Consider the following 27,091-nt stretch of genomic DNA (forward strand, 5'->3'; position numbering starts at 1 on the left):
GTACAGATTCCTCATGAGTACAATCAAGTACTCGGGAATTCCCATTCTTCTCAATGTTATCCATAATTTGTCATGATCCACACAATCAAAATCCTTTGCATAGTCAATAAAACACAAGTAAACATCTTTCTGGTATTCTTTGCCTTGAGCCAAGATCCATAATAATATGGTATACAATATTAATATATATGATTGTCTCCATAAATGGTGAAAAGCCTTCAAAAAATTCCAATACTTGATTAAAAAAAAAAAAAAAAAAAACCACTCAAGGAAAAAAGTAAGACATCATTCAGAGTACTACCAAAAACAAAAAATAACTAGGAGTTAATGACAATACATGACACCTACATAGAGAAAACTTCACACTCTAATAAAGGACATAGAAGGTGATGTGAATAAATGAAGAGACATCCATTTTTGGTTGGAATGACTTCATATTGTAAATATGTCAGTTTATCCCCAGCTAAACTACCAAATTAACCTATAAACTCAATATAATTACAATTTCCTAAAAATTTTCTGTTGCTTTTTTTGAGAAAGTTGATACTGTAATATGAAATTTTTATGGAAGAATAAAGGCCCATGAATATGTAAGTCAACATTTCAAAAGAAGAACAAAGAGGGGAACTTCTCTCCTAGATATTAAAACATGCTACACAGATATAGTAATAAAACAGTGTCTTGGATAACACTGTGAACAATGGGAATTCCAGAACACTTAATTGTACTCATACAGAACCTGTACATGGACCAAGAAGCAGTCATTCAATCAGAACAAGGGGATATTGCATGGCTTAAAATCACGAAAAGAATGTGTCTGGGCTATATCCTTTCACCACACTCTTAAATCTGTATGCTGAGCAAATAATCCAAGAAGCTGGAAAATGAAGCAGTGTTTCTTTCTGTTGTACACAGAGTCACTATGAGTCAGAACCAACATGATGGCGCCTAACAACAACATATTGTTGTAACCACAAATACATCAGTACAATGTAATAAACCCACTGCCATCAAGTTGATTCCGACTCATGCCAACCCTCATTGGGTTTCCAAGGCTGTAAATCTTTATGTAAATAGATTACCTCATCTTCCTCCCAGGGAGCAGTTAAGGGGGTTTGAACTGCTGACCTTCTGGTTAACAGCCAAATGCCTTACCCACTATGCCACCAGAGCTCCTTATAATATGATATAGAACTTAGAGAAATATGGGATATAATAAATATGTTTATATGGGAACTTAATATACTATAATAAGGGCACCACACATCAGTATCAATAGGAAAAATATATATTGTGTTAATAGATGGAAATGCAAAGCCAACTCATTCTATAGATAAAAATGAAACTGGATCTCTATCTAAAACCACATACAAAGGTGGACTCAATGGAATAAAAAAATCTTAAAATGAAAGTTAAAACAAAAAAAGTAAATAGAATATAGGAGACAAGAAAGAACATTAGAAACAGAATTTCACATGCATACATCATAAGACAAAAATAGTGATCGTTTTTATTACACCATAATTAAAGATTTCTGTTCAGTGAAGGGTAGCATGAACAAAGTTAACAGATGACAGATTGGGAGAGTATATCTGCAATGTCTAAAACTAAGAAGAAACTGATATCTAGAATACAGAAGGAACTCTTTCAAGTCAAGCAAATTAACAGAAAAATGGGCAAAGTATTTGAACAGGTTATTTACAAAATAGATAATCGAGATGGCTTAGAAATATGTGTAGAGATACTCAAACTCAGTATTAACTAGAGAAACATAAATTAAACTAATTGTGAAATGCATAGAAAAATTATAAAACTGGAAAATGCTAGGTTTTTGGTAGGGTTATGAGTTTAAGAAACCTCATGCATCTGTGGTAGGCATGCAAAGTGAGACAGCCATTCTAAAGAGCAATTTGGCTCTATTTAGTCAAATCAAGTATACATCCTCTATCACCCAGCAATTCTTTTTCAGAGTTTAGGACCCCAAAAACACATCTCTTAGAGATCCATAATGAACATATAAGAGAACATTTATTTATACATTATTTATAGTGGTGAAGAATTAGAGGCAACCAAGTGTCTATTACTGGGTGTGTGAATAGATAACCGAGTAGATGTAAAACAATGGAGTAGATATATACATGGCAACACTGATGCTAAGTAAAAATAATTAAGAAATAGCATGAGATTCATCATATAAAGTTGTTGTTGTTGTTATGTGCCATCGAGTTGGACCCGACTCATAGCAACCCCTCCTTGGGTTTCTGAGGCAGTATCACTATGGAATTCCCATCTTCCTTCCAAGGAGTGGCTGGTGGGTTTGAACGCCAGCCTTCTGGTTAGCAGTCAAGTGCCTTAGCCACTATGCTACCAGAGCTCAATAAAATAAAATACATGTACCCAAAGTAACAATGTATATTTTACAAATACCCATACAAATAAAAAGATGCACAGTAAACTCATTAGAATGATTGCCTGGTGAAAGGAGGTACAGAAAAATGGGAATGAATAATGGGAATAAAAGTAAATCAATCAATGAAACATTCCAAAGAAGAGCCTATGTAGGCAAATAATGAGAAGGTATCTGCCATGAAGTGAGAAACATGATGCACTCAAACCTCATCAAATGCACTGCCTTCGAGTCGATTCTGACTCATAGCAACCCCTCCTTGTTGCCGAGGCGGTATCTCTAAGGAAGTAGATTGCCCAACCTTCCTTCTGAGGAGTGGCTGGTGGGTTTGAACTGCCAGCCTTCTGGTTAGAAATCAAATGCCTTAGGCACTACCCCACCAGAGCTCCCCAAACCTCATCAGAAGGGCAGTATTTGCACAGGGAAAAAGCTCACAGGGCAGAAATGCATAGGAAAAAAGGACACGAGGAAAAGGTAACAACAGGGAGGAAGTGGAAGAGAACTGTTACATTGTGGGGACTGCCATCAATATCACAAAACAAAATGTGTATGAACTGTTGACTGGAAAGCTAATTTGCTCTGTGAAGTTTCATCCAAATCACAATAAAAAGTTTTTTGTTTTTTGTTTTTTTTTTAAAAAAAAAGACCTTGGTGTCCTGGTTTCTGATGGTCTTAAGTCAACAAAATTCTTGCAGCCAAAGTCTTGGAATGATTAGTTTTGCAAGATCACAGAACTGTCTACAAGAAGGAGAGGAGAACATTCTTAGACAAGGAGAAAGATAGAAGAGAATGGTGATGCAAAATGGTTAAGCACTTGGCTGCCAACTGGAAGGTTGGAGATTGGAACCCACCAGCCACTCTATTGGAGAAAAGACCTGGCATTCTGCTTCTGTAAAGCCTAGGAAACCTTATGGGGCATTACTACTCTGTCATGTGGGGTTGCTATGAGTCAGAATAAACTCCACATCATGCAACAAGAACAGAAACAAATGGGCTCTGGATCTCTGACTTCAGAAGGGAAAAGGAAAAAAGACAAGGGGAAATTAAATTACACACACACAGCCAGACTCAAACTGTCAGGTGGTTTCCAGTCTTGAGTAGGACTGGGGCCACAGACACACACTCCTCTTTCCCAAGAACTTCCTAGGAACAGGCCTACAACATCCTCAGACAGGGCCCTGACCATTTCCCCAAACGAATTTATCTAAAAAAGTATAATATGATGGATACTGGTTCATCCTGAAATTTGGAGGAAAAGGGAAGGCAGGAAATTATTGGAGTGTGAGACTTAATTTATTCCTCCTCCTCCCTTTTCCCTATAACCACCCTTTCCTTAACATGTCCTTGGTTATCTTACTATATTTTTTTAATATTTATAATAAATGCGGAGAATACTAAAAAGCAAATAGTAATTATATCACTTAGTTCTACTTCCACTTGAAGTAATAGAAAGACTCAGCTCAAATTTTATTAAGGAAAAAGGTGAGTTTCTTGGTTCATGTAATTGAATAGTCTTGGAATGGATTCCAAAACCAAATCAAACTCACTGCCATCAAGTCCAACCTGGCTCATAGAGACCCCTCCGTGGGTTTCTGAGGCAGTATCTCTATGGAAGTAGATTGCGCAACTTTCCCTCCGCGGAGTGGCTGGTGGGTCTGAACTACCAGCCTTCTGGTTAGTAGTCAAATGCCTTGGCACTATACTACCAGAGCTCAATGGATTAGCACACATCATTCAATCTGTAGCTCAAAGGATGTCATCAGGGATGGTGAGTCTCTCGATCTCTCAGTTCTGTTTTCTTCATGTTGACTCCATTTTCAGACAAACTTTTTTTTTTTTTTTTGGTAGTAGCTTTATTGAGATATAATAAACATATCATATAATCCACCCATTTAAAGTACATAGTTCAACACAACATTGAAGAATTAAGGGGCTCAGTACACTGGATGGAAACGATCCTATTGGGCACAGCATTGGGAGTGGAAGAGCCTCAAGGACAGAGAGATTTCAATTATTTGCATAAACATAATTTTCAACCCAGAATTCTCTACCCAGTCAAGCCATCAATCAAGACCTTGAGTATAGAATAAACATACTTAAAATGGGACCGCTGGTAGCGTAGTGCCTAAGGCACTTGACTGCTAACTAGAAGGCTGGCGTTCAAACCCACCAGCCACTCCTCGGAAGGAAGATGGGGCAATCTACTTCTGTAGTGATAGTGCCTCGGAAACCCAAGGAGGGGTTGCTACGAGGTCAGGGCCGACACAACAGCACATAACAACTACAACAATTCCTAAAAAAATTATAAAGGGTACACTTCAATGGCTTTATATTAGCAAAGTTGTACAATCATTGTCACAATCCACAATCAATTTTTGCAATCTTTTCATCATCCCAAAATGAATCTCTATATTCTTTAGCAATAATCCCCCAGTCTTCCCTCCCTTTTCCCCCAACCTAGGCAACTACAGTCTATTCTTTGTCTCTGTGCTTTGTAGATTTGCCCATTTGGGACATTTCATATGAGTGGAATCCCATAATACGTGGTCCTTTGTGACTGGCTTCTTTAATTTAGCATAATATTTTCAAGAGATATACATGTTACAGAATGTATCAGTATTCATTTTCAGACAAACTATTTCTTTTTCTTATTATTGTGATTTGGCTGAAAGTTTACAGAGCAAATTCATTTTCAGTTCATATGCATTTTATCTTATGACATTAACTATAATTCCCCACAATGTAACAGCTCTCTTACTACTTCCTCCCTAGTTACCTCTTCCCTGTGTCCTTCCCTCTCATGCACTCCCACCCCCTAAGCCATCTCCCTTTGCAAACACTGCTCTTCTGCTCTCCCATGACTGACTGCTCCAGGTAGTGCATCTACCTGATGTAACTGTTCCCCCCATATCCCTGTCTACTGTTTGGCTGAAAGTCACAGGAATGAGTTCAATTCCAGATCTGCAGGGTGGCTAGGGGCCATAGTCTCAGGAGTCTCACCAGGCTTTATCAGACCAGCAAACCTGTTTTTTTTTTTTTTAATGATTCTGAGTTTTGTTCCACATTGTTCTCCCAGTCTATCTCTTGCACTGATCCCTTTCTGAGTGGTTGACAGTGGTAGCCGGGGACCATCTAGTTCTTCTCGTCTCATGGTCATATAGGTTGAGGATCTCATGGTCTACCAGTCCCTTGGACTAATTGTTTCCATGTGTCTTTGGTCTTCTTCATTCTTTGTTCTGGGTGAGGAGAGACCCATCATTGCATCTAGATGGCCGCTTACAAGCTTTTAAGATCCCAGTCACTACTCACCAAAGTAGTCTGTAGAACAATGTTTTTGTGTAGTATGTTATGCCAGTTGAGCTTGATGTCCCCTATGACCAAGGTTCTGAGCCCACAGGTCCAACTACTCACTCCCTCAGGGTAGCTGGCTGTGGCCAAGAAGCCACCACAACCTTACCCCTACTATACTCTGCTCTATTATACACCTGGACATTCTCACAGCACATACAAATATCAGACAAACTTTTGACATGTAGTTGCAAGATGACTGCAGCAGCTCAGCCTACATCCTTCCAGGTTCACATCTCAGAGTTGAGGTGGGGTGGGACTGTGGAGTAGAAGTGGAGTATGATATGTTTTTGATAGTTCCAACAAGAGTCTTGAGACTCACTTTGCCTTAGAAAGTCCAGGTCACATGCCTACTCATACCTTCCCACCAATATCCAAGCAACATGCTTCACCCTTAAAGTCAAAGGTTGGGGCCTTCAAATTGGCCACAATGGAATAGGAATGTACAGTGGGTGGATTCCCAAACAAAAACTGGAGACTATTTCCAGAAGAAGATGGATTGAACACAGGAGAAACAAACACTAAATATAACTAGAATAATTTTCACCAAATTCTTGTAATATCACATTCATCACTCTCTATTTCCCTGAAGTTACAGTTTTCCTAAAACAGATGAAAATCTTCTCCTTGATCTCCTAAAGTAAATAAAGGAATCTAACAGATCAAACTGTACCTAAAAGACCTTAAATAACTTTCATAATCTCAGGGAGAGGAGTTTAACTCTCAAATAAGTCCCTGACAAAGAGAAGGATGTATATTATCTCTTTTCTCCTAGTGGAAACCCACATGCATGCATGCTTGATCAAAGTAATAGTGCCTCATTTGTTATCAATTTTGTAAGACTCTTAATTAAGCAATACTAATAACTACCATTTATTGAACACCTACTATAATGCCAGCCAAAGTGTGAGACAATTGACATGTAATTCATTTAATATCCTCAGCAATCATGCAAAATACTTATTATTATCCTCACTTTAAAGATGAGGAAACAGACTCAGGAGGTTAAGAAATTTGCTCAAAGTCACACAACTGGTAAGTGGAGGATAGTCAGAAGTCAATAACCTATCTATAGCCTGTGCTCTCAAAATCATACCATGGTATTTTGTGATCTTGCCACTAATTAGCACACCAATGTTGTCACCAATGATGAGTTCAATCATTTCATGTGCCTCATCTAAAAATGTCCTTATAATTAGGAATTTCATGAGGAAAACAAAATAATTAGTTGAGGAATACTAAATCTACATTGTGAAAAGAATAGTAAATAGTTTTCTGTGAGTTACTTTAAGCATAAGTATGTATGGAATGCTTCTAGATTATAATTTGCAAGAGTAACTGATGGCTTTATTAGAAAAATCATAGAATGGAGTGAAGAGATGGATTCTGGGGAAATATGGGTTTCAATGCTTAAACAAAAAATGAGGATAAAAACTACCTCAGCCTCTCAAAGACTGCCCCAGTAGGGCAGTCACCTTGATAAAAACCGGAGACAAAAGTCTTGGGCTCCAGACTGACACATGACTTTGACAGTCACTATTGTGGAGTGCCATAAAAAGTTGTCTGATATAACTCTGAGGGACTCTCTGCCTCAAGCTGCCCAGGTGTTTAGATAAGAAAAATCCCCCATAATGAATGTTCTAAGAAACTTAGAAAAATCAGGTCGTACTTTCGGGAATCTTGATTTAAAAAAAAGAGTTGAAATGCTGGTAGGGCAAGAGTCCATATGAACCTTAATAAGATCATAATTAGTGTAGGAATCCATGAAATTAACAACAACAAAAAAAGAACATAGTGTCATAAAGTCATACTTTAAGGACTTTGGAGTCTTGAGGTTCAGTGATTCTTCTGGTTGTGTGGTGGTTTAGAGTACTAAATGATTTTTTTTTTTTTTTTTTAATTCTAGCTATAGGTAATAAATTGTAAATAATATGGTAGTATAACTTCAGAGTGGCTCTGATGTTCACCATCTGGAACCATCCAATTCCCAGACTCTGAGACTAGCTCTGTTTCCACAGCTAAGCCACCTATACTATTCTGGGCCTTCCCCTGACTACACCTGAGTGAGAGAGGTGTGGTTAGTCCAAGTCTGGTGCTGAGCTACACTGATAATCATGGGGATTATCAATCAAACATCTGCCTAGTCTACAGCGTGTAGGTGGTAGACTATGATGGATAAGTTACCAAGATGCTTGCAAGAGGGGGCAAAGGTCCAAGTTAGAAAAAAGTAGATGCAGAGTAGATAGAGAAGTCTACAGGTACTGGAGGTTAATCAGGGTTCCCACCACCCAGAATAAATACTGACCTTCAGCAAGATGGAAATTCCCTAAAGCTCAGAATCAGCATCAGGTTCCCTGGGCTGCTAATCTGATTTTGATCCCCCTCACTTATGATAACAAGGTCTCTGCCTGGTTCCTTGCCCTTGAGCATCACATAACAGGAACACTTCCTTGTTTTTCAGTCTCCCCTACTTCCAAAATTAAAATCTTACCCTTGAAGATGAATCCAGTGTCTAAAGTTCTGCTACCTTATATGACAGATATGAATACAAACTCCCCACTACCTGCCCATTCAGATCTCCTGTTCCTGGCCTCTCCATCATTGAGCTCTGTCCACCTGTCAGGTTCCGCCTTATCTGGATTGCCCCTACCTAACCCACCCAACACCAGCTGTTTGCCAAGACTCTCACCTCTTCATCCTCCCATCACCCCTCACATCCACTGCATTGTCAAAATCACTTCTCAAATGTTTCTCCTCTCCAATCCCACTGCCAATACCTTAGTTTGAGATCCCAATATTTCTTCCTGCTTTTATTTACATTGCCTCCAAACTGAATCTTTGTCTGTATTCAATTCAATCCACCAACCATACTCCTAGTAGTTATTTTTATTGAACAAAAAATCTGATCCCATCACTTTTCTAATTAAAAATCTTTCAGGTGCTACCCACTGCAAACACTATAATGTCCATATCATTTAACATGGCTTTCAACGCCTTCCAGGTCTGTCTCTCATTAGTCTTTCCCACATAATCAAATAAGTGCATTCTTTAAAGCTCAGCTCAAATATCACCCCCTCTTGACCTCTCTAAAAGAGATTGAGTTGTTTCTTCATCTGTCTTTCCATACTAGTTTGTAAATACCTTTATTATAACACATATCACATTGTTTATACATCTGATTTCTTAATTAGTTTATGAACTCTTTGAGGACAGAGAGCATGTCTTCTTCATTTGTAGTCCTGTGACAAACATGGTGACTGGTAAGTAGTAGGCAGGAAACGAATGCCTGTTGAATGAATGAATGACCCTTGAACACTGTGACCTATCTCTTCATCTGAACTTACCTTATTCACCTGCAGATAATTTTTACTAACCAAAAGGTTCATGGTTCAAGTCCACTCAGAGCAATTCTAAAAGGTCACAGATTTGGAGCACAATTCTACTCTGCAACATAGGGTCACCATGAGTCAGAATCAACTCAAAACCAATTGGACTGCTTTTGTTGTAGTTGTTACCTACTATATATTTATCCATTGATCCATTCATCTATCAATTCATCTTTTCATCTATAATATCCTTATCTATGAAGACAGCAAGTGAGAACAGGAACTGAGATCATATTTCAAGTTCCAGCCCTTTCCAATCTTCTACATTCTTCTGTAATTACTGGCCTATGCAGAACCAAGAGCTCTGGTGACGTAGTGCCTAAGGCACTTGACTGCTAACCAGAAGGCTGGTGGTTCAAACCCACCAACCTCTCCTCAGAAGGAAGGTTGGGAAATCTGCTTCCGTAGTGATACCACCTCAGAAACCCAAGGAGGCGTTGCTATGAGTTGGGTCCGACTCAACGGTATATAACAACAACAACAACATGGTAGACCATGCCTGAACAGATGACATTAGTGAAGCCTATGGTTAAAAATAAGGAGCTCTGGTAGCGTAGTGCCTAAGGCACTTGACTGCTAACCAGAAGGCTGGCGGTTCAAACCCACCAGTCACTCCTCAGAAGGAAGATGAGGCAATCTACTTCCGTAGTGATACTGCCTTGGAAACTGAAGGAGGGGTCGCTATGAGTCAGGTCTGACTCGATGGCACATAACAACAACAACAACAACATGGTTAAAAATGTCCTGGTTTACTCCTGTTTTTTTTTTTTTTTTCTTCCAGTACCTTGATGCTACATCATTCTGTCATCAACCCTTCCTTCTATGGGACATGGAATAGCGACTGGTTCATTTTTGTTGATACTAGTCTTTGCTGATATGGTCACTAAATATCTCACAATCTCTCTGTTCATAACCATTCAAAAGTTAACTTATTGAGGGATTTTCCCCTTTTACATGAGGTGATCAGAGTTTGTCTATTATTACTTAGATTACTTTTTCTTTCTTACTTTTGTCCTTAATTGTCAGAGAAAAGTTTCATATGACACAGTTCCTGCATAGATGCAATTCCCTTCATACCCTAGAGTCCCCCTAGCTGTCTCCACAATTGTGCTTAAGGTGTTCAATAAACCACCATGATTTTTTTTTTTTCATTGTATGATTTATTTTTAACATTTTATTGTGATTTGGATGGAAGTTTACAGAGCAAATCAGCTTTCCATTTAGCAATTCCTACACATTTTGTTTCTTATCATTGATTGGCAATCCACTCAATACCACTTCCTCCCAGTGTCTGTTGTTTCTATTCCTCCTTCTTAACTCTTCCTGCCTTCTGAAGTTTGTACTTAGCCATATGCTGCCCTTTTGATCTCATATGGTTCATTGTTCTAAGGAATGCATACCTCCCCAGTGTTCACTTTGTAGACCACGTCTATTGTTTGGCTGAAAGTTGAGACATGAGGTTGAGTTCAGTTCCAGGATTGAAGGTGACTAAGGGTCATAGTCTTGGGGGTTTCACCAGCCTCTATCCAACCAGTAAACTTAGCCTTTTCTATAATTTTGACTTTTGTTCCACATTTCTCTCCCCCTCTATCCAGGACCTTCTAAGGTGATCCCTTTCAGAGGAGTTGTAGTGGTACCTGGGGATCATCTAGTTTTCCTGGTCTCAGGGTCATGGAGACTGAGGTCCGCATGGTCCACTAGTCCTTTGGAGTAATTGATCCCATGCATCTTATATTTTTTTCACTATTCTTTGCTCCAGATGTGGAGAGACCAATAGTTGAAACTTAGATGGCCACTCATAAGCTTTTATTTATTTAATTTACTTTTTATTGTGATTTGGGTGCAAGTATACAGGGCAAATTCATTTTCCATACAACAGTTCATACACATTTTATTTCATGACATTGATTACAATCCCTTTAATGTAACAACTCTCTTCCCACTTTTTCCCTGTGATTACCTCCTCTCTGTGTAAACCACCATGACTTTTGAAGAAAGAATATCTTATCAATATAAGCACTTCCTGGAAAATATTTCTCCACTTTTCAAAAGCCTTGTCCTTCATCATTGTTCTCTCTGTTTCTCTTTCTCTCACATTGTGTGTATGTGTGTATTTTCAGTAACTTCTGCAACTGAAGTAGCTGAAACAACATGAGTTATACACACACACACACCCCTTCTGCCACAAGCTTGCTTCAATTCTATTCTCAGTTTCCAACCTTGCTGTTCATTTCTGGTTTCCTCTTCTCCATACCTCAGTGAAACTTCAGTGAGTTACCTGGGGATAAACATATTAGACATGTAAAAAACTGAGAGGCAATCCAGATTAGCCTAAAATACATGCCAATATATATGTTTGTCTGGAAAAAGTTCATTCTCTCTCTTACTCTCATTCTCCCTAGGATATTACTTCTCTCTTTCTCTCTGTCTCTTCCTATGTCTCTCTTGGTCTCTCTGTCACTCTCCTCTCTCTCTCTCTCTCACACACACATACACACACACACGCATACAACACAGAGATAAAGGCACTGAAGAAAGCAGAGTCTGAGAGCACTGAAGGCACTTGGAAAATTTGCCTGGATCAGCATTAATTTCTTTCACCATTGTCCTGGCTGATAGAAGCTGTTAGTAAAGGTGTTCTTACCAGATACAGCTCCACCACTGTAAAGCTAAGCAGGAATATCAGCCTCAACTATGTCAAGAAATCCAAGAAAATATTCAACCTGGAAAAATTCCAACCCAAAACAGCACCTCCCCAGGAGATGACTAAAGCTCCTGTAGGAAATCATTTAACCACAAATTCCAACCCCCCTTCACTCCTACAGCCTCAGTCACACATCTCAAAGGGCTGCTCCCTTGAATAGTGACAACCTGACCCACATCAGCAGCCAGGGGCGATATGGTGACATAATGCCTTTCCATTCATTGCATAGAAAAAGGGAGGGACAGTTCACTGAATGATTGTAATTGAAATCCTATAATTTATGATTTGTCAATAACTCCTGCCTTTGGGGGAGTTTTCATTCACCCTTTCACAAATCCTAGCAGCCACATTAGGTCATTACAGTCCAATGCATTGTCTGGTAACAATGAGATGAAAAGTAAGGTCTTTCTGGGGACAGAGAAGAAGCCCCACATCACATAGTTTGTTATCTCATGGCCAGTTATTTTAAAGCCATAGGGAAAAAAATCCTTTGAGATTATAAAGGTAAAAAGCCAGAATGGAAGTAGGATCAGCTCTGTCAGTGGGAACTGGGGCATCGAGAGCCAAGTGCTATCCTCTTGTCCATACCATAAGTGGAATTGTGGTTCAAACCCACCAGCCACTCCTTGGAAGGAAGACTGGCCAATCTACTTCTGCAGAGTTACCACCTCGGAAACCCAAGAAGGGGTCATTATGAGTCGGGATCAACACAACGGCAGTGAGTTTGGTTGTTTCTTTTTTTTTTTTTTTTGGTGTTACCCCTGCAGTTACTAAATTGCATTGAAGAAATAGCCATCTGAGCTGATCTGAATGGAATCAGGCAAAGAAATTTACTTGAATCATGAAACCATTGCTCTCAGGTTGAATGGGAGATTGATCAGACATCTACCCCAAATACTTCTATTTAACTCCCCTCCAAAATATCCCTATTTCATGTTCACCTCCAGTAATTGATGCAAACTAATAAAATGGAGAAGGACATCATGCTTGATAAAGTACAGGATCAGCAAAAAAAGGGGCAGATCTTCAGTGAGATGGATTGACACAGTGCCTGTGACAATGGCTCAACCGCAGTAATGACTGTGAGGATGACGCAAGAATGGGCAGTGTTTTGTTCATTGTATATAGGGTTGCTCTGAGTTGGAACCAACTCAACAATACCTAACAAGATCACAACAACAACAACAATACAATGGAAAGAGGATTTGAAGTAAAAAATCCTAAGTTGGAGACCTGAGTCTTGACTTTTTAATTTATCAGTGATACAACATTGAAACTCTTAATCTTCAACTACCACATGAGGATGAGGGACTAGTTGATTATCAGAGTCTAATCCAGTTCAAAATTCTCTAGGAAATTATGGGAACTCACTCCAAAAAGAATAATCGAATAATTCTGAGTGTTAAAAAGCTCTCCTTTATACAAAGGCAAGATATACTTCCCTATAATTTCTATCCATTTATCTGAGTTCTACCTGTTGTTTTAGTCATGTGCCATAAAGTCTATTCCAATGCAAAGCAACCCTACAGGACAGGGTAGAACTGCCCCATAGGGTTTAATCCCCCTAGACTGTAATCTTTATGGGAACAGATCACTAGATCTTTTCTACCAGTGGGTGGTGGCTTTGAACTGCTCACTTTTTTAGTTAGCAGTCAAGCACTTAACAACTGTGTAATCAGGGATCCTTGAGTTCCACCTACCTTGCAATAATACAGCCCAAGTATAATCCCTCTTCTATGTAACAGCCACTCATATATTTGAAGACAGTATTATGTCTTGTATCCATTTACCAACCATCTAGCCAGTCACCCTACTTACTTTACTCAGAACATATTATAAGTTGTCCATAGCCCATTTGAAAAGTGGTCATCAGAATTTAACAAAAAGCTCCAGAAATAATCTGGCAAACAATCTGAGATGAAATTCATAGACAGAAAGGGAAATAAAGATCGATGTTTGTGATATTTTCCTACCATAAATTTGATTTCAGTTTCTTATATATGTCTAGTCTATCTTTCTGGAGACAAGGATCAGGAAGATTATTTATCAGAAATAATCTGGTCCAGAATGTCACCACTTATTTTGTTTTAGTTATTGTACTTTTTAATGCAGCTTAAAATAGCATTACCTCTTTTGGCTACTGGATCATATGGCTACCATCACAACCTTCTTTTACTCTTATCTTCTACCTCATCCTTGTGAAGTTTAATTTAGGACCTAAGTCAGTTAGATTTGTTGACATTTAAATCATTGTGACATGTCCAAATCTTCTTGGATCCTCAGCTTATCTTAAAAATGTTTGCCATCTGCCCAATTTTCTTCCAAGGTACAATAAAATGTAATGATCACAGCATATTTCTGAAGCAGACTACTAGAGACTGTCCTTCATCTTGATATGAAGCTGCCAGGTTTGGGTGTTCTGGCCATTAAAAGACCAAATCACAGACTTCTTCAACCTTGCCACTTTATGGACTCTACCCTCCACAGCTCACTCATACCCCATATCCAGTCTTTCTGATTCCCTGCACTGATTTCCACAGTTAAGTTCATCCAGGACTTGGGGTACACTGAGAGAAACCACTGTTTAAAACATTAAAAGTATAAATAAAGCTAACCCAAAAAAGGGGAAAAATTCATACCCAGAGCAAGTGGTACAGTGGAAATAACGTGGGTGTTGGGAGTCAGATGACCTGGGTTTGAATCCTAGTTCTGTAACTTATTTGCTCAATGACCTTTAGCACCCTATCACCCTATCACTTATCAGTTCCCTCATCTCTGAAAATAAGGATAATAACCATGACCTCACAGGGTTGTCCTGAGGATTAGAAGTAATACATGCAAAATCTTAGCACATTCTTGGCACAAAATGAACATGCACTATAGATTACTATTACAGCATGGTAAAAGAGAGACAAAAACACAAGGACTACTGGCACAAAGACAGAATAAATCCAAGAAGAAAAGGGAGAACTGTGTTCTGTGAATGTTAATTAATGTTCCACAAAGGAAGGGATTGATGGTTAAATAAGGTTAGGAATAAGAATATTAAACAAAGTTTTTAAACGTGAGCATATTTCATTGCCTTAAAAACAATATAAGCTACCTCCTTATACTACCTACATACCAATGTCCCAGGTACTGTTATAGGAACCAAGAACACAAGAGATAATTCAGAGCCAATGTCAGGGTGAGAAGGGACACACAATCCTGGGCGGATACAGACATATAAATAATTGATTAAAATCAAATATGCCTAGTGCTACAAAACCAGATGTGTGTGAGAGAACACAAGAGGAAACAGTGATCTGTCTAGAGATGTCAGAGAAGGCTTCTTCATGGAGTTGATGTTTCAGGAGGGTCTTAAAAGATGAAGAGAAGTTAAAGTTGAGGGGCCCCCCAAGTAGTAAGGATATTATGTAGAGATTTTGAAGTGATGAAGCACTTACGTATCATCTACAGAATGAGAATAGCTAGGATGACTTTTCCACAAAATACAGGTGTCAAGAGAGGCAACTAGATAGATAGAGATTCATGTCCATTGTGAAGAAGTTTGTATGTCAAGTAAAGAAATTTGAAATTTATTCTTCAGGCAAGGAGGAGCCAGCAGATGTCTTTAAGCAGGGAATGACATTATAAAATTGGAAGGTGAATCTGGCAGTCTGGTGGTAAAGAGAGGGGCTAGTTCCTATGAACATCCAGGTGAAAGATGGTGATGTTGATAACTAAAATTACAGCACTGGGAATGGAGAGGAGAACTACATAAAGGGTGTAAGTCTAGTAGAACTGATATGATATGAACATAAAAAGTAAAGGAGAGGGAAAAATGAAAAATGACTGTCCAGCTTGAGACATTTAGGGATAGGGATGTCATTAACCAATATCTGGACTTCTGGAAGGTAGTACATTTTGATAAAGGGCACAATAATCAGGTCAGTTTTACACATTATTGACTGAACTAACTAGAGACCATACAAATGGAGATGTAGTCTGTTTAACATAATGGTTCTGAAATCAAGAGGGAGCATATTTACTGGAGTGAATGAGAAAACCTACAGTTTAAGAAGGAAAAGTATGTGGAACATATTTCTGATATCCCAATGTAATAAGCTTGAAAAAAAATGACTTTGCCTAATATTAAGTTCATGCTAGCTCCTAGTGAACACTGCTTCTAACACAAAGAGCTCACATTCATTCACTCTTTGGAAAAATTAAAATTAAATTTGCTTATCTTTTCTCTAGTCATCATAATTTCCAGAAGATCAACATGAATCTCACTGATAAGTTCTCTCAGTATGCAGAGATGAAATTCATAGGTAGAAAGGGACATGAAGATAAATGCTTGTAATGTTTTCCTAGTGTTTTATAAATGTCTATTCTACCCTTCTAGAGACAAGGATCAGGATAATACAAGTACAGCTGAGTACGTGAGGAAGCTGGGAAGTAAACACATGTCACCTGAGAAACACAGGTGGAGATGTGGGGTGGATCTGGGTTTGGTTAGTAATGAATCAGACCATCCCACAGACAGCGGCTCCTCCCTGGATGGACCATTTACCTGGTGCTATAAAAGGGCCATTATCCCAGACTTCAGCACCCGGCAAGCTCCTTCAGGCTACATTCTACTTGCTCTTCTGGTGAACAAGGTAAGGGAGAGAGAATTCACCTAACTTTGCCTGATTGGTGTTAAGCAAGGTGGAAATCAGAATGCGTAGTCTAAGGCAATAAGTTCTGGATGTTTCGGGTTTTTTCTTCTCTTTCTTTCTTTCTATTTTTTTTTTTTTTTAGTGGCACTGTTACTAAAAGTTCATATTTATGTAAAAGGAAAATGAAGGTATAGATTTGCTTTCTATGAGGCTATTCAATACTCTTTGTATTGTTGGACTGCCCATTTATTCATTCATTCAACAAATATAATTAACTACTCCATTTGCCAAGTACTGCTCTTGACTCTGGTTATGCAGCAGTGAAGAACATATACTCCATATTCTTAGAAATGGACATTTAATATGGGGGAGGGACATCATCAGTGAACAATAAACAAATGAATAAGATGATTTGAGATAGTGAGAAGGAAAAGAATTATTGCAGTAAAATAAATGATGGGAAAAGGGGAGTACTTTAGATTGGATGGCTAGGGAAGACCTCTCTGGGGAAATATCTTTTGAGCTCAGATTTAAATTACAAGAAATCAGCTGAGGCAAAGGGTAAGACCCTAAAGCAGGAACAAGCTTGTTGCAAAGAACAAAAAGAAACCAGAGGAACCGCGGTACGGTAATGTCAGAGAACTAGACTGATAGTGACTCCCATTGGGTTTCTGAGGCTACAAATGTTTATGGAAGAAGATCATCCAGTCTTCCTTCCATGGAGCAGCTAGTGAGTTTGAACTGCTGACCCGCCCGTTAGCAGTCAAATGCCTTATCCACTACACCATCAGAGTTCCTCAGACAAGGATAGATCATGTAAAGAGGACCACAGTAGAGTATGTACATTATTTTAAGTGCATGAGAGGATATGAAGCAGGGGAATAACATAAAACTGTAATGTATGTTGTTAAAAGGTCACTCTGGGCTGCTATGCAGAAAATAAATTTATAGGAAAGCAAGAGTTGAAGTAGGAAAATAGATTGCAGTAGTTTAGATAAGAGATGATGGAAATAATGGAAATGATGAGAAGTAGCTGTTTGCTCAAATCAAAATCTAGTTGTCCATGACTCCTGTTTCTTCTATACCACACATGGGAGTCATCACCAGGTCCAGTCAAGTCTACCTACAAACCATGCAGACTTCATCTACTTTTCTCCCTTTTCACCACTACCACTCTAGTCCAGGTTCCCATCTTTATTACATTATATGACTATACCACAATTTACCTGTCTACTTTTCTATCGGTAAGTATGTGGTTTGCCTACCTTTTAGGAGGTATTATAAATAATGGGGCCATCAACGTTTTTGGACCTGACTTTTGGTTACATACATGCATGACTTTCTGTTGGAACTATTCCTGAGAGTCAATTAAACCAAACCAAAAAACCAAATCTTTTGCCATCAAGTCAATTCTGAGTACAGGGTCTTAACTACTGCCAAACAATTTTCCAAAGTGCTTCTGAGAGTTTACGCTCCTACCAGCAATCTATGAGCAATCTAGCTTTTCCACATTCTCACCAATATTTGGTATTATCAGGGTTTGTGTGTGTGTCTGTGTGTGTGTGTGTGTAGTGGAGGTTGTTTCCCCCACTCCTTTTTTTTTTTTTTAAGTCATTTTGGTGGGTGTGTTGTGGTCTCATTTAATTTACATCTTCCTCATGATTACCAAAGTAGAGTACATTTTAGTATGCTTACCAGCTATTTTCTTTTCAGTAAGTTGTTGTGGTCTCTGCCAATTTTTCTATTGGTTTGTCTGTTTTTTTTTTTTTTTTCCATATTGACTTGTAGTTGTTTTAATATTCAGGGTAGAGCTCTTTGTGTTGTTATATTCTTCCATTCTGTTCCTTGTTCTTCTCTCCTTTAATGGTGTCTTTGAACGACCGGACATTCCTACTTTTAATGTAATCCCATTCAACAATCTTATGCTTTATAATTAGCATTTTTTTAAATTCTATTCAAGTAATATTTCCCTATCCCAAGACCATGAGGATAGTCTTTTATGTTATCTTCTATTATATTTTACACATAAAATCTATCTGGGAGTTAATGTTTTGTTTGTTTGTTTCTAAACGGAAATCCAATTTAGCTCATATCATTTATTCAAAAGACTATCCTTTCCCTGTTGATCTGAACTACCACCTTTGCCATAAATCAAATGTCCATAGTGAAATAGATCTGATTTTGGACTATTATCTTTCTTTGTTCCATTTGCTTAGCCTTGTATCAATGCCATGCTATCTTCCCTTAAAATATATCTTGATATCTGGTATATCCTGCAACTTTATCTCCTTCAAGAATGTCTTGGCTAATCATAGCTCTCTATATTTTCCTATAAATTTTAGAAATCAGTTTATCAACCTTTACTTTAAAAAAAAAAGTTGGTATTTTGAGTGGAATTTTATTGATTCTATAAATGCATTTAGAGAGAACTGACATCTTAACAATATTGAGCCTTCCAGTCCCTGAACAAGGCATGTTCCTCTGTTTATTTAAACCTTCTTTGCCTTGGTAACATTTGTCATTTTCTGTGTATAGATTGCTCATGTCTTTAACTAGATTTATTCCTAAGAATTTCTTAACTTTTTATGGTTTTGTAAATAACATCCTTTCTTACTTCATTTTCTAATTGTTTATTGCTATCATATAGAAATACAATTGACTTTTGTATATTGATCTTATAACCAGCAACATTGTTAATTTTATTTATTCTAATAGTTTAGCTGTACCTCCTTTTGGATTTTCTACATTAAAAATATCACATTATTCTGTGAGTAATGGCAGTTTTATTACTTCCTCTCCAATTATTCTGTCAGATCTTTAATTCTTTTTCTTAATTTGTTGCTCTGGCTAGGACCTCCAGTACAATGTTGAATAGGATGATAGCAAGCATACTGATCTCATTTCCAAATTTAAGCATGAAAACTTCCAGCATTTCACCATTAAGTGTGGTGTTTATTATAACATTTTGATAGGTATAATTGATATATTTTATTTATAAATCATGAATTAATGTTAGATTTTATCAGTTGGGTTTTTGTTTATTTGGTTGCATCTATTGAGAGGTCCATATAGTTTATCTCCTTTATTCTGTTGTTAAAAATTTGTTGATATTCAAATGTTAAGCCAAACTTGAATTTCTGGAATAAAATTCACTTAAGCAGGATGTATATTCTTTCTACACAATGCTAGATTCAGTCTGCTAGCATTTTCTTTTAGGTTTCTGCATCTATATTCATGAAAGAAATTGTCATGAAAATTCTGTTTCTTTTCATATTCTTGTCAAGTTATGGTATCAAGGTTATGCTGGATTCATGAAATGAGTGTCTCTTCTATTCCAGTTCTCTGAAGCAATCTGTGTAACATCATTAGGGTTATTTTTTTTTTTTTTTCAGACAATGAATAGAATTCACTAGTGAAGCCAACTGACCTGCAGTTTTTATGCCACTGGAAATGTTTTAAGATTTGATTTATTTAGTAAATATTTGTTGTTGTTGTTGTTGTTATGTGCCATCGACTCAGACCCAACCCATAGCGACCCCTCCTTGGGTTTCTGAGGTGGTATTACTACGGAAGTAGATTGCCCAACCTTCCTTCTGAGGGGTGGCTGGTGGGTTTGAACTGCCAGCCTTCTGGTTAGCAGTCAAGCGCCTTAACCACTATGCTACCAGAGCTCCTTAGTAAATATAGGACTACTTAAATTTTCTATTTCTTGTTGATTCAGTTTTAGTAAATATGCTTTCTAGAAATAAGTCTATTTCATCTAAATTTTCAAGTTGATTGATATAAAGTTTTTTATCCTATGCTCTTGTTATCTTTCTAATGTCTGTAAAATCTGTAACAATATAACTTTTACTTCCTTGATATTGGCTATTTATGCCTTTGCTCTTTGTAATTAATCTTGCAGTACATATCAATTTTGTTAGATTTTCAAAGACTAAATCCTGGCCTTGTTGATCCTCTAACTTTGTTTTCTATTTTATTCATTTCAGCTTTTATCTTTATTACCTCTTCATTCTACTTTCTTTGGGCTTAGTTTATTGTTCTTTAACAAATTTCTTGAGACAGACCTTTAGGTTATTGATTTTTCATCCTTTCCTCTTTTTTAATATGTACATTTAAATTATACATTTCCTACTGGGTATGGAATTAATGTGTCCCATAGTTTTGCTTTTCATATTCATTTACTTCAAAATATTTTCTAATATCCATTGTGACTTATTTTTTAATCTATTGGTTGTTTATAAGTTATTCATTAATTTCTAAACATTTAAGGAATTTTCTAATTATTTTTCCATTATTGAATTCTAGCTTAATTTCTCTATTGTAGAGAGTAAACTCTGTATGATTTCAATCCTTTAAAATACGTAGATACTTGCTTTGTAATCCAGCATATGGTTAATTTTAAATGTTTCATATGCATTTGAAAAGGAAGTGTATTCTGCAGTTGTTAGGAATACCTCTGTGCTGCTCTAAACAGAAAATATCACTAATGGGATAGCTTTAACAAACAGGAGTTTATTCTCTTACAGTTTTGGAGGCTAGAAGTCTGAGTTCAAAGTGCCAGGCTCTAAGGGCTGGGTGAAAGCCCCTCAACCTTGGGCTTCAGCTCTGTTTCATGCTCCCAGTCCACTGAAGCTGGAGGCTTTTCTTTTCAGACAAGTTACTGGCTGCTGAGGCTGAAAAGCCCAAGGTCAACAAGTGAAAAGTCACAGTTCCAATGTTACCAAACAACACAGCAGGCCATTGATTCAATCCATTGAAGGTCCTAAGGTCCGCAGAGCATGGCAGGCTGCTGAACAACGACTCGGCCACATGCGGGGTTCCAGCACACCATAAACTAGAGACCATTCCCAAAGCTGTGTCTTATATATGAAAGCAGACCACATCCCTAAAGCAGCTACTCAGCTGCTTGTAGAGTAGATCCCACCATGGAGTTGACTGCCAGTCTCATCACAGGGAATAACTACATCCAGTTGCCCAGCCATTCAACCAGGCCCAGTCAAGTTGACACACAACCTTAACTACCACAGCTAATTAATGCTTTTGTTAATTATTTTGAGGAAATTTTCTATATTCTTGCAGATATTTTTTTTCTTACATGCTATATCAGTTACTGAGAGAAATTGTTAAAAATCTCCCACTATGATTGTATATTTGTTTATTTCTCCTTAAAATTCTGTCCATTTTTGTATTTTGAGGCTATGTTATTAAGTGCACAGCAATTCAGATCTTTTATTATATCTTCTTGGTGAAATCACTTTTATTGTTATGAAGTATCCCTCTAGTAACGCTTCTTACCTTATAGTCTACTCTATCACATATTAATATGGCAACACCAGGATTTTTTAGTGTTTAGTGGCATATATTTTTTTTCATCCTTTTATCCTTCAACCATTCTGATCACGTTAAATGCATATCTTTTATATGTAGTATGTAGTTAGGCTTTTTCATAAACACAGTCTGACAATCTCTGCCTTTTAATTAGAGTATTTAGCCCATTTATATTCTATGTTATTACTGAAGTATTTGGCCTAAATTTACCATATCACTATTGGGTTCTATTATCCCATCTGTTCTATATTTCTCTTTCTTTTCTTGCCTATCTTGGAATAGTTACATATCTGTCACTAAATTCCCCCAAAACCAAAACAAAAAAAACCTCACTGCCATCGAGTCGGATCTGACTCATAGCGACCCCTCCTTCGGTTTCTGAGGCAGTATCACTACAGAAGTAGATTGCCCAACCTTCTTTCTGAGGAGTGGCTAGTGGGTTTGAACCTCCAGCCTTCTGGTTAGCAGTCAAATGCCTTAGGCACTATGCCATCAGAGCTCCCTAAATTTCTTCAGTATTAACTTATTAGTTATACATTCTTTTACTATTCTTTTCATAGTTATCCTGGAGATTACATGCAAGCAGCATTCTTGACTTACACAACAACAACAACAACATTATAAAAAGTACATTAACCAGTACCTGACAATTCAAGTATCCTACAATACTTGAATTCCATTTACCCTGTCAAGTACTATCTGGTATTGTTATGCATTTTAATTCTATCCACTTAAATCCCAAAAGATGTTGTTGTTGTTTTATGTAGTCAATATCTATTTAAATTCTCCAACACATTTACCTTTTTAATTGTTCTTTAATTTTTTCCTGCCTTTCTATGCTTCCAACTAGCATCATCTTTTTAGTATTTCTTCTAAAATACTAAAACCATAAAGCCTTCCATGATCAACCTAAAGTACTTCAGGCACTGTATATCACAACACTGTTGTTTTAATTCTACATATATCATTTATCATGTCTGTTTTATTTATTTCTTTGCTTATTGTCCCCTTAAGAATAGGCACCTTATCGATCTTGATCTCTACTGTATCCTCAGAGCATAAAAGAGTGCCTAACTCTTAAATGAATGGAAGAGTGAGCAAATGAGTTTAAATCTTATGATCAGGACTGGAAAGATAAATTTAGAAGTCACCAGAGAGATGGCATCTGAAGCCAAGGGATTCAGTTGTGTTGTGTTTAGATTGTCTAAGAAAAGTACATAGATGTAAAAAAGAAGATCCAGGACACAGCCATAGTCTTCTCCATCCTTTAGAGACTGAGCAGAAGAGAAGTTAGCAATGAATTACGAGAGGGAGCGGCCAAGACCTAAGAGGACTATCAGGACAGTTCTGTATCATAAGATCCAAGAAACAAAAAGGTTTCAAGGGTAGAAAATGGGTAACTCTACTGCACACTACCAAGAAGTTAAGTACAATGACAATGATGGAGAATTGACCATTGCATTCAGCATCTTGGAGATAGTAGATAATTTGACACAATGCAGTTTTAGTTGTATGGTAAAGACAGAAAATTGAGAGAGGTGGATTAACAAGAATGTGTGACGTAAACATTTTAAGGAAAAAAAGCACCAAAAACTCTTCCAAGAATCTTGGCTGTAAAGGGAAACAGTTAATTAGGACAGTAAGATATAGGGGGGCATCCTGGTGGAAAACAGAATGTTGATTTAAGGGAGAGTTTTTGAGATGCTATTCCTTGAATGATAATATGAAAACCAGTCAATAAATATAATTTTATAATTTTAAAAAGTTATTAAAACTGTTTTATCTATTAAGAATATTGCAAAATTTATTAAATTCTTTAAAAAATATAAGTAAACTGAATTTTCATTGGGTGTCTTGGTTATTTAGCAAACTATCTTTTAAAGAACTATCACTCAACAAATTGATCATTTATAAAATTAGCTTTAAAAGAAATTATTTTTAGCAAATTAGCATAAGTAAGTTTTCCTATTTCTGATTATTAATATTTATCAAATCCTACTATGAGTAATAGTGAGGTCAGCAAGAGGGATGATCTTACCTAGAACATACTAAGGAATGTGAGCCAACTCAAACTCTGCTGTGGATGGCTTCAAGACCAAGAAACAGGCAAGTTTAGTAATTCAGTCAAATTCTATACTGATTTATTCACTATGTAGATACTAGAGAGAAGTTTTTAATAGCCACTTTCCTTTATTTAAGTTGAACTATTTAGAAGATGTGGGTTAAAAAATGTAAAATTTCCTTATGAAAAGTCTAGAATTAAAAAAAAATACAAGATCATTTTTATTTCTCCTTTTTAGGTTCACATATATTTTCCAAAAGATGTCTACTCTACTGGAAAATATCATTGCCATCATTGACCTTTTCCATCAATATTCAAGTAAAGATAAGGAAAATGAAACACTGAGCAAAAAAGAGCTGAAGGAACTTCTGGAAACAGAGTTTCGGCCAATCCTGAAGGTAATAGCTACTTGCCAAAATGGTATATAGCACTTCTGCTCTTCATCAATAACCTGAACGAAGATTATTGTGAACTCTTTGTGAATTTTTTTCTTTTGCAATAGGAATAGAGTGAATCTTGTTCCAAAACAGGTAGAATTTGTTCTCTTCCCTTTTATACAAACACACACACTTATGCACACATTCACACAAACAAAATTTACTCTGGAAGAAAAACAATGTAAATATTTGCAGAAAAATAAATGAACACAAATACTTAGTTCTTCATAATATTCTTACCCATCTCAAGATAGTTAAGAAAGTATATTTAAAAGATAACTCAATTGTAAATTATAGAAAATACTGATATTTCAAGAAAGAAAAAGAGGCACTTACACTATAAAATCTGTACCAAACCAACTGTCATTGAGTCAGTTCTGACTCATAACAACTCTATGCAAATAGCATACAAGCCTTCAATACTTTTTGTTTTGCTAAGTTCCTATATTTACCTACCTGGTAAAAATAGGTTAAACAAGATTAACAAAATTAATATATATTAATCACATACTGACTGTTTTGGTTACCTAGTGCTGTTCTGTCAAGAATATGCCACAAATGGGATGGCCTGAACAAACAGGAGTTTACCCTCTTACAGTCTGGAAGCTTTAAGTCCGACTTCAAGGTGCCAGGCTCTAGGGGCTGTGTGAAAGCATCTGAATCTTGGGCTTCAGCTCTGCCTCCTGCTCCCGGCCCACTGAAGCTAGAGGCTTTTCTTTACTCAGACAGCTGCTGGCTGCTGAGACTGACAAGCCCAAGATTGACAAGTAAAAAGGCACAGTCCTGATGTTACCAAACCACATGGCAGGCCATTAATTTAAGTCCACTGAAAGTCCTAAGCTGGGCAGAGCATGGCAGGCTGCTGAACTATGACATGGCTACATGCAGAGTTCAAGCATGCCACAAGCTAGAGACCATTCCCAAGGCTTCTCCTTATATACAGGAAGCAGACCACATCCCTAAGCCAGGTACTCAGCTGCTCACAGTAGATTCCACCATGGAGTTGATTACCAGTCTCACCATGGGGGATACTACATCCAGCTGCCCAGCCACTCAACCAGGCCAAGTCAAGTTGACACACAAACTAAACTCTCACACTGATTGAATTACACCTTTCAATACCAGGGATTCACATTGCCACAATTCATTTTCAGTTATTTACCTGAGGAAATGAGCCAGTCACATCAGTGTTCCCTTTATGTCTCCCTGTATACAGAACCCAGACGATCCAGATACTGCTGATGTCTTCATGCATGTGCTGGATATAGACCACAACCAGAAAGTGGACTTTGCTGAGTTTTTCCTGATGGTATTCAAGTTGGCTCAAGCATACTACGATTCTATGAAAAGACAGAACTTGCGAGCATCGGGTCAAAAGCACAAAAAGCATGCTCACAAAAATCAAAATGAAGAAGCTGAAAAAGAGGAGGAAGAAGAGGAAGAGGAAGAAAGAAGGGGATCCAGCTTATCAAGAAGAGATGGACGAAAAGGGAAAAGGAGTCCTGTGAGAACAGATAAAAAGAAACATAGATCTACCTCCAAAACAAAAGAAAGAAGACATAATTCATCTCCATGTGGTCACAATGTGAAAAGTGGAAATAAACAACACCACCATACAGGAAAACACAACAACACATCAACTTCTACTGATCTAGAAGAAAAAAGACACATTTCAAGTATAAACGAAAACAAGACACCAGGTGTGGATTCTACCATGAGAGGAAAACAAGGATCAACACATGAAGAGTCTGTAGACATCTCTAGGCATTTGGGGTCTAATCAAACGGATACATCCACTCATGAACAGTATAGATCAAGCAGAAGAGGGAAAAAGGATGATCGCCAAGCAGATTCATCAGAACACTCTACAGATTCAGCACCTGTACACGGACGGTCAACAGCAGGATCCAGGACAAATAGACATGATGAAGTCAGTGTGACACAGGCAAGTGATAGCGGAGAACAATTGGAAGATTCAGGAAAACAAAGAGCATCAAACCGAGGAAGGTTTATGTCCAACTTGGCAGAAAAACAAAGATCCACCCATGGGCAGCAAGAAGAAAGTAATAGGCAATCAGGCTCACAGCAAGGACAGGAATCAAATACACATGCTGATGCTACCCAAGGAACATCAGCAACGAGAACAACAGAGGGACGAAGTGTGCACCATGAGCAATTTAGAGACACCTCCAGAAGTGCAAAGCCCGCACATGGAAAAACCTCATCTGGATCTGACAGTAGAAGACATCGGGAACCCAGTGTAAGTCAGGACAGTGATAGTGAAGGACAATCTGAACATTCCATTGGACAAGCAGCATCAAGCCAAGGAAGCCCTGGGTCCAGTGTGAGAGAACAACATGGATTTATGCATGGACAGTCAGGAGACAGCTCTAGGCAGTCAGGCTCACAGCGTGGACAGGTACCCACCCATACACACAATGATGCTACCCAAGGACAATCAGAAGTCAGGAGAAGAGAGAGGCAAGGAGCCCCCCACGAGCAGTCTGGAGACAGCTCCAGACACTCAGTGTCTGCACATAGACAACCATCATCTGAATCCCACAGCAGAAGACATCCAGAAACCAGTGTAAGTCAGGCAAGCGATAGTGAAGGTCAATCAGAAGATTCAGGTAGACAAGTACCATCAAGCCGAGGAAGGCCTGCATCCAGTGTGGGAGAACATCACAGATCCGTGCATGGACAATCGAGAGATACCTCAAGGCACTCAGGCTCACAGCATGCACAGGTACCCACCCATACACACGCTGATGCT

The 27,091-nt window shown here is 37.8% G+C and overlaps 1 protein-coding gene across 1 annotated transcript in view; it reads left to right on the forward strand.

The window, feature by feature from the left end:
• The window catches only part of FLG2 (filaggrin family member 2), an 86,881-nt gene that overhangs the window by 55,944 nt on the left and 3,846 nt on the right, over positions 1-27,091 (forward strand). The window contains exons 5-7 of the mRNA XM_042782313.1: positions 24,120-24,279; positions 25,535-25,688; positions 25,938-26,948. Coding sequence (XP_042638247.1) covers positions 24,120-24,279; positions 25,535-25,688; positions 25,938-26,948 — 1,325 coding nt within the window. The remainder of the gene's footprint in view (positions 1-24,119; positions 24,280-25,534; positions 25,689-25,937; positions 26,949-27,091) is intronic.

Source organism: Orycteropus afer, unplaced genomic scaffold (genome assembly GCF_000298275.1).
Source record: "Orycteropus afer afer isolate SDZICR_OR568_19922 unplaced genomic scaffold, OryAfe1.0 scaffold00290, whole genome shotgun sequence".
NCBI classification, from domain to species: domain Eukaryota; kingdom Metazoa; phylum Chordata; class Mammalia; order Tubulidentata; family Orycteropodidae; genus Orycteropus; species Orycteropus afer.